The 9,594-nt window shown below is 27.2% G+C and overlaps 2 protein-coding genes across 11 annotated transcripts in view; both read right to left on the reverse strand.

Moving 5' to 3' along the window:
• LOC129913342 (uncharacterized) overlaps positions 1 to 9,594 on the reverse strand; it is a 63,343-nt gene that overhangs the window by 30,053 nt on the left and 23,696 nt on the right. The window lies entirely within an intron of this gene.
• Positions 3,386 to 7,349, reverse strand: LOC129913344 (uncharacterized). The gene is made up of 2 exons (XM_055991964.1): positions 6,620 to 7,349; positions 3,386 to 4,739 (listed from the first exon to the last, which is right to left on the reverse strand). Exon 2 carries the CDS (start codon positions 4,334 to 4,336, stop codon positions 4,226 to 4,228), a length of 111 nt encoding a protein of 36 aa, XP_055847939.1. The 5' UTR covers positions 4,337 to 4,739; positions 6,620 to 7,349; the 3' UTR covers positions 3,386 to 4,225.

Genomic DNA, 9,594 nt, shown 5'->3' on the forward strand with positions numbered 1-9,594 from the left:
TTATGTGTCTCTGTGACAACCTTCTTCTTGCATTGAAGTATGACTAAATTTTAATTTCTTTCCAGATGAAAGTCTAAAACAAAGCCGGTTTTGAACGAATCTGCTCAAAAGAATTTCAAAAATTCAATACAAAAATTTAAGGAAAGTTTTCTTTTTAACTTACAATAATGGTTCTTCTATAGGGCAAGCTTAGGATTCGTAAAATAAATCGAACGCAAGATAAGAATCATTCAAGACATTACAAATAAAGAGAATGATAAAAAAGTTGGTGTCGCAATTTTGTCTTTGTGTCTGTCGTTATCTCGAGCTGCAGCCAGAATTATACCAAAATTCTATAGAAGAAGGTATACGTTTATGCAATATAGTCATTGTATTTTTATATCACAAGGTTAGAAAAATTCAAATATACTTATACAAACTTTTAATATAAGCAGTATACAATGAATGTAAACAAATTCAAAAGCCCTATGTTTATTTTATCCTTGCACTCTTGTTTCTTGTATCATTTATCCTTGTAATTTACTTCCGCTTACTTGCACAGCCTTTGACACAAATTAAATACTCAACACTTTGTCACTTTGTGTTTTTTTTTTCTGTCTAAAAACAAACCCACTACCCATTTACCAACATTGACTTAGATGTTAGGTAATTCTTTGAACTGGCAGAAAAAAAAACCTACTCTTACCTATTATGTAGGTTTTGATATGATGAATATGTGTCAATCTCAGCCATTAAAAACACCTAGACTAGATACTCATACACACATTACATATTCACATTGTACATAATTTCTTTATGATGAATCTTTAAAAAAAAAACTAACAGCCGGTGAACGATAGCTTCAAAGTTTTTTTAACGCTACAAATTTACTATGAATTAATGACAGGAATTTAAAAATAGTGCTTTAATATTTGATTTACGAAAAAATTTCTTTCTAAAGCCCTTCAAAAATCAGATTGGAGTTTCAATATTCAAAAAAGACACTGTGGCGTATACGTAACAAAAAATCCTTATTATTATTGCTTTTTTAGCTAAACATATTTAATTTGAAAATGAAATTGATTTAAAATTTGATAAATACCATTTTCTTTGATAACCAAAATACCAAGTTTTTCAATGAAACTATTAACAATAGTTCTCAATTCTTGGCTTCCAGTGGTTGTGAAATACGACACACACTTTTAATGCAGACGAAGTAACAAGTAGTAAATGTGCCCCTAGGCATTTTAAGTTCATTTATTTAATTTTAAATAAATAAATAAAATTTTAAAAACGGTAATGTCATTAAACTTTAATTTCAAAAGATATTAAAATAAAATGCTCGACTGGGGTCGCACGTACTGTTCAAAGCACTTTTATGTTAAGTTACTTGTAGGTCATGAGAGCTGCCTCTATATAAATTTTTAAGAAATTTGATTTATGTAGGGGAAGAGCTGACATGGAGATCAAATTTTTGTTAAATAAAAATTTTTTTTTTGTTATTTGACTTTTGCTTTGAAAATTATGTATTCAAAAATTAATCAAAAACGATAGAGACGTTTTTGAGAAATTTGCAATACCTAATTAAAGATTAAAGGGAAGAGCCGACATGAGTGATTAAAAAAAAATAAACCGAAATACCATATTTCCAATATCCGTATTTTTAGAGATAAACTAAAAACGCAGTTTTGTTAGAACTGTGTACAGCATTACGTGTATTAAATTTAATCAAAATCGTTAGAGTCGTTTTTGAAAAAATTTATATAATTTATAAATAACTTGAAAATTTTGTACATTCTAAGCGAGATATTCAAAAACAAAAAAAAAAACAACCTTGGAAATTACGAAAAAACCATCTATACCAAATTTCAAGAAAATCCGTCCACCCGTTTAGGCTGTAGCTACTTGTACGGATGGACGCACGGACGCACAGACGCACAGACCGACGGACGTCATGACGAAACCCACTTCTCTATCATCATAATGTTAGTTTTGATTAAAACCTCAAAATTTTTTTTTGACACGAAACCAATATACTTGCCCTATTGAGCAAGTATGGCGTAGGAATACGTAACAAAAAAAATCGTCGTTTTTATTGGTTTTGTTCGATATTTTCTGCATTGTGGTATTACGTTATCACGTAAAATTATATTCTCTGAACCGACTCTACAGACAACCAATGTTTTTTTGTATTTATTGACGATTGTATATTTTGAACCAAAAGTGGTATTATGAAAGGCTCTATTTTTAACTTTTGGCAAACGAGCCAGAGTTTTTATTTTGAATGACATTATAATTGAAAAAGCTTTTCTTTACTTATGTATTTAGTATTTTACCAAAATTTATTAAGGTGTTCAGAAATGTTTTATGTTTTTTTAACATTTTTTATGAAAATTTTGAAAAAAAAAAATGTAAAAATAATCAAAACTTTAAGTTTCTTTTGTTTTTTGGCTTCTAATTTTTTTAATATTCAGAATATCGAAAAAGTGTTCTTAAAATTTTGTATTGCAAACTTTTACCTACGATGAATAGAAGTCGAGATATTAAATAAAAACCAAAATCCAAGATGGGCAGGGCGACCAAAAGGTAAATTTCACGAGTCCGAAAAATCAGGGTCGAATGAGCAAAAAAAATTTGGGGCTGGTACAAACTGGTCACTCATATATGAACACCATAAAACTGTACTACAGTATGGTGAGGTACCTATTGTCGGCTGCTTTTTTGTTTTAAAAATTTTAAATTTAGAAACAAACGCTATTGGAATGGAGAACTTACCTTTTTTTAAAGCAGTTCCTTTTTACAATTTTCAGTTTACAAAATTTACAGATCTTTTTTAATTATTATTGGAATATTGATAAATTATGTTCAATGGGTTTCATAAGCACGTCGTATTTATTTATTAAATTTATTTATTTAATTTATTAATTATTATTATATTTTTAATACTATTCACACTTCACTCAGTCAAATTACACTTCTATTTATATTTAATATTAAACTAACATTTTTTTGACACAGCAAAATTAATACAACAACACATATAAAAGTTTTTTTTTTTTGTTTTACTTAATAACAATTTTACAATTACAACAAGTGATTATTTTTTTTTTTTATTTGTATATAATATAACATTTTTTTTTGTATCTACAAATATAAATTGTTAACTACCACGTTTATATATTGTGTAAAATGTTCATCTAAAATATAACACTTATCCCAGTTTTTTAATTAAATCTATTGTTTCAGTAAAACCATTAATTTTTTTTTGTTTTTTTTTTTTTTATATTGGTTACATAAAACGATTAATACAAATAGATAAAGTTCGGTATATGTATAATTTTCATTTAAGACTTTTTATCATTTCTTTTTTTTTTTGTTTTGTTTTACGTTTTCAAATATTGATTGGTGTTTTTTTTTTTATAAATATGTATGTACTTAAAATTTATTATTGTTTGTCTGTTAAATTCAATGAAGTTTTAATTATATTTTTTTTATGAAATTTAATGAGCTTGATTTATAAATAAATCTTTTTTGTGTATATATTTTTTAATAGGTAGATACATACATCTTAGTTTTGAAATGTATTTGAACGAAAATCTTTGTTTTTGAACTAAATTTTAGTTAAGGAATTGACCAATGTGAATTCAATACGTTAGCCAAACTGTAGCGTCTATACCGTGTATTTAGTTGATATTAAAAAAAAATAATCATGCAACAATGCAATTTTCTTTTAATACTGTCACATAAAAATATTTTATCAAAATCCACTCGGGAAACGGCTGAACGAATTGATACTTTTTATTTTTTATTTAATTTTAGATTTTATAGTCGATGAAATTAAGAATTATTGATTGATTTAATTAAGTTAAAAAAGAAAATATTTTTTAAAAGTTAACCTGAAGGTTTTTTTTTTCTTTCGACGTTTTTTCCTTTTGACTTTCATTTCCAGTTAATTTTTCTCGGTGGTGTTGGGTTATTTTCCTGTTTTTTTTTTTTTTAACTTTATTTCTACTATGGCACTTTTTGTTTTTTAAAATGATGTATGTTCTTGATTAAATGCATTGACGTTATTTTTTTAGAATAATATTATTTTTTTAAAAAAACCTATTTTATTTTTGTAAATTTTTATTTTTATGATGTGTATTTTTTTTTTCGTTTTCTGATGCACTTGTTAAAATATCTAACATATGACATCAAGAATTTGTTATCCATCTGGGAAATTTCCTGGTCCCAGTTGAAGTTTATCTCACTTGGACTCACCCATTGTCTGACCAACAACTATAATGATTACAATAAAAACAGCCAAAAGGATCAATATGCAGCAAATTGCAACTGCAACCATAGCACTGTTACTCATAAAAAAGCTTGAGTTTGATAAATTTTTTAGTAAATTATATTTAAATTCAACACGTAGATGTACGCGTAATATTATTTGTTTTTTATTTTTTATTTATTAAATTACACTTTAAGCTGCACTGATGTTATTTATTTTAATTTTTTTCAAACGAAGCAATATACCTATTCATAAATGTTTAACACAAATTTAACATGAAAAGCACCACAATAAGTTTTTAATATTTGTTTGTCGTATTTTAATTTATTTTTGAATTACGTAGAAAAGAGAAGAAGATGAGTTTTATAGATTAATATTTGGAAGCGATTTCGTATTAACATTTTATTTTCGTTTCTTTCATTACAATTTGAATTATTAGTAAATGTTTGTTTTTCATTAATTAATCTTTAATCATGATGATAATTGACTGAGTAATAAAAATAAATAAATATTTTTTTAATTAAGTTATTTGAAAGATCATTTGAAGAAAATAGAAAGTCTTTTGCATGGATTTGTGCAAATGTGCACTGCTACACGGAGAAAATACCAACTTAAAACAAGCGGATTCCGTATTAAATTAAGCGGATTTCTGCCTGATTTTTTCCCAAGATGACTTCGTCTTAAATTAAACGGATATATCTTCTTTTTTTAATATCCGAATTTAAAAGAAATCAACTTAATTTAAGCGGAAAATCATCTTGTTTTTAATAAAAAAGAAAAAAAAAAACTGGCAGCCTCTGAGGATCGATGCTACAACTTTTGGGTCACTTTCAAAAACCGACTCAAAATAAAAATTTAAAAATTATCGTCAGACTTCAGCTTTAGTTGCAGTTTTCCATACTTATTTTACTAGTGACACAACAGTTGTAGAATCGATCCCCAAAGACTTCCAATTTTTTTTTTTAAATTAAATGTTTCCACATAAACGAGATGATTTTCCGCTTAAATTAAGTGGATTTCTTTTAAATTTACACATTTAAAAATTAAAAAGATTTATCCACTTTATTTAAAACTTAAAGTCATTTTGGCAAAAAAAAAATGCAGAAATCCGCTTAATTTAATGCGGAATCCACTAGTTTTTAGGTGGTCTTTTTTCTATGTTCATTTTTCTTAAATTTTAAATCAAGAATTGAATTTCACTAAATTGTTGATTAAAACTGTCAAGCACTTCAAAACACTCATAAACAACGAAGTTGCCTAAAAAACTCTTACTTTGCAAATGAAACACATTGCAAATGTGCGAAAGGAAAACTCGCGGTAGTTTTTGGATAACTATTTCGGATTTCTTTTCCTAACATGTTAAGGGAATAGTAAGCATCAACAGATGGCACAATAACTATCAATGTTTCGAAAAAAATGAACAAAGTATCTTCAAAAATGTTTGTGCGCATCTAGTGTGTTATCTATTAAAATAGCTTAAAATAAAATAATTTTTAATAACTAGGAAAGCCTAGGTGCAACGAAAGCGATGCTAAATATCCTTACGTGATTCATTTTCAAAAAAAAAAAAAACATTTTTCTTGTTTTTAGCGCCCCAAAATCTATCAAAATCAATCATTAAAAATTAACGGGGAAAGCTACTGCAGACCTGTGTTATCCTTAACGCCCCCATTCATATTTCAATCTATTCTTGTCTGTTTCAATGATGGTCGAAACATTAACACCAACAACAATATAAATCCCATTAAAAACTCCAAACTGTATCTAACTTCATCTTAAATGAAAATGTTATCAGTTTTAATCATCAAATAAAAAAAAGAATATATACATTTTTTTATTAAAGCTGCACTCAATGGATAAAATAATAAAAAAAAAAATTAAAAAAAATATCGACTCTCCAGACTCATTGAAAAACTATAGGGCAAAAGCAAGAACCTGATGTATAGATAACCGGATCTATAAAAAAGGTTTTTCATTGAAGCACATCACAACTATAAATTGATAGTAATCTGCAGACCATCAATTAAGATAAATCATCATTGACATTTTTTAACGAAAGTGCAAGATGAATCATAAAATTATTATTTTTTTAATATTTATTGAAAAACATAAGTAAGTGTTTGTGTGCATATCCTATTCAGTTGTTGTAATTTTAAATTCTATTTTCTTCTTTAGATAGTGTTGGTTAGGTATTGGAATTTATTTTGTTCACAGATAAGAAACTTTCACTTCTTTTTGCTAGTTTTTTAAATCCAAATATGAAATAGCAAAAGTGTGAATATAGTTTTATTATTTTTATCAGCAAGTCAAATAAAGACCAGAGATGAGAGATGAAAAAAAAAAGTTGTCGAATCTCGAAAATTTTACTTTATACGTTGAAGGGTTCACTTTTTGAGGTTCACTTTGGCTTTGAGGTGAAAATATATTCCGGCAGAAAAAAACAGAGTAAATTAGGCGATAACGAGATTAAGATATTATTTAAAAAAAAAGAAATTATATTTTTGAAAGAGTTTTTGAATAGATTTTGGGGAGTGCAAGTATACGACGCGTTCAATATTGCTATCTCCGCCAACTCAAATCAACTGAACAGTTTCAGGTATATAAGGAATTTCCTTCTAACGCAAAGGTTGCGGGATATAATTTTTCCTCCTTTTTTCGAAAGTATATATGAAAATTCCAGTACCGATGGAAGAAAGGTAGGAATTTTCTCTCGCAAAGCTTTGGGAGAAGCTTTTATTTCTGGGGGTTAAAAAATTCATTATTTAATGGATACAGAAACTTTTGTCTTCATTTTTGTGTTGGAATAAATTTTTGCTGCTCACAGGATTTCATTGTAAACAAACAAAAGGATGTCAACTATAAACCAACAACAACTTTGACTAAAGCCGTCCCAAGACCGGTGTCAAACACAAAGCTGAGCTATAAAACATTTGAAATGTGAAGTTTTATGAAAATTGTATGTGGGAATTTTTAAATATTCTTTTGTGTGAGAAATATTCTAGGGATGCTTTTGTCAAAGCATCTTTTTCCAACCAAAGAAAATAATAAACAAGATGATTAATAAAAATAAACTATTTTGTAATTTATTTACATTAGAACGTCGTTAATCCAAAATAGTTACTTTAAAAGCTGAGTTTAATTATAAATTGAAATCTAGTCTGATTTAAATAATTTATGATAAAATATTAAAATAAAAGAATAAATTCGAAAATCTTTCACAAAAAAAAAGTCAAATGGATCACTATCACTATTTAATTATTGTAATGTTTTGCTTGCTGACAAAGTCGAACATTAACGCTTATCTCGTTTCTTTAAACTTTCATATAGTTTACAGGAAATTAAAAATAATTGAATGCTTTAATTCGTACAAAAAGCTTAGCCCTGTCCACATGGTTCTGGCTGATGTTCTCAAATCTCTTTAAAAACTTTCGATTTTTTGATGCTGTGAGAGAGAGATATAAATTTATTATCCTTGAGAATTCATTCTCTTGGAAAGACTGAAAATTCATCCCTATATCGAGGTCGACGAAATATCTCTCTCTCTCGCATTTCCCTTTGCGACATTTTATATATAACTGATAAAGATGAACTTAACACTCTAATAACATGACGCAAGGACACTTGCACTGCCAGCCCAATACATTTTTTACAGGTATGTACATTAAGTGTGACTAGAAGCAGCACCGTAGGCAGGATTTCGTTTCAGGGGGTTTGGTTTAATATCTGACTAGGGATATTGGGTAACAAACTACTGATGTATGAAGATTAGGGTGGTTCTTATTTAGAATATTTTGGAATTTGGAAACTTGTATGGTTGCATATAAAAACAAAAAAAAAAAACCAAAATTACGTATAAAAAAACAATCCGTTTTATATTGATTAGATTTTTATTATAGAAGCTACATACTATAGGCGTGTTTTTTCTAATACTCAGTAGCTACTCATTTTTCATTTTATTCGCAAAACAATAATAAAAATTACACAAGTATTTGTTTTTATTGTTTTTCGAATAAAATAAAAAAATGAGTAGCTACTGAGTTGTAGAAAAAACACGCCTTATAATGTTTTGTGTACCTACGTCAAAGGGTATGAAAAAAAAAAGAAAATTGAAATGATAGATACGCAGGGAATCTGTAAGCGAACTCTCCATTTTAAAATCGCTTCTTTATATAAAAGTTTCAAGAAAATTTGACGTTACCTAAATTAACATACAGTTTGTGGCGGAATAAAAAAAAAAATAATCTTAGAAACTTTAGCTACTTAAATGCTAGTTTGTTGCACAAACCTAAAATAATTCTGAAGTCAGCGGACAAAATCTGAAATGATTAAACACAAAAAGTTTTGCTTGTACTCAAATTTGTGGCTTTTTAAATGCTTTTATATTTGTGTTTTGAAAATTCCGCTAAATTAAGACTGAAGACAGTAAGAAAATTATTTAATTTTTGATTCGTATTAAAAGCTAATTTGATACTCAAAAAATTATTTTTTTTTGCTTCTGTGAGTACCTCCTTTTAAGTTTCCGGTTCGCTGAGGGCAGCGAAGAAATTTTGAAAAAAAAAAATAACTTTATAAAAATTTTTCTTTTATCAGTACGTAATTGTAGCTTTTGAAAACAAAAATTTTTGAGCGAACGTCAGCTCAAACACCTTTTTAAAATCATGATTTCGCGAGTAAAAATAAAATCACAACTGAGCTTTCAAATCCAAAACAAAATGTGACACTCAATTTTTGCTTAGATAATATAAATTTTCAATAAAGGAATTTTAAAATTTGTTTTTTTTTTTTTTCTTTAAATTGTAGCTAAGCAAAACAAAATTTGTTCAGCAAAAACTATTTTTTGTAGTTCACTTCGGTCATATTTTATTTAAATTTGAAGTTTTAAAAGTCCACTTCCGGTTCGCTGCACCGTTCCAAGAAAAATTGAAAAATAAAAATTGAATTATAAAATTAACCATTCGAGCAACAAAATTGTTTTTTAGCGTAACAAATAAGCATATAATCAGCTACAATAATATTAGAGCCATTTTCTTCACTAAAAGTTGAACTCAAGTTGAGGATTTTTATCCTCAACTTATGATTTTGTTTTTCTTCAATCAAAGTTGACATTTTCAACTTTTGATTCTCAACTCTCAAGTTCGTCAACTTCAGATTTTCTCAACTTGAGAAATAATAGAAGTTGAGAGAGCAAACTTGAGATTTTACATTGAAATGTCATGTTTTTTTCTTTTTGTTTCCTTTTAAAGCATTTAATTTGATGAAAAATGAAATGCCTATCCGTTTACAAGAACAATTACTTAAAATTTAGGATTTAATTAAAATAAATGAAAAAAAATGGCTCCAAA

The sequence above is a fragment of the Episyrphus balteatus genome, chromosome 3 (genome assembly GCF_945859705.1).
Source record: "Episyrphus balteatus chromosome 3, idEpiBalt1.1, whole genome shotgun sequence".
NCBI classification, from domain to species: Eukaryota; Metazoa; Arthropoda; class Insecta; order Diptera; family Syrphidae; genus Episyrphus; species Episyrphus balteatus.

Coding starts and splice junctions, on each gene's coding strand:
- LOC129913344 (XM_055991964.1), bottom strand. CDS start 4,336: ATGAGTAACAGTGCTATGGTTGCAGTTGCAATTTGCTGCATATTGATC.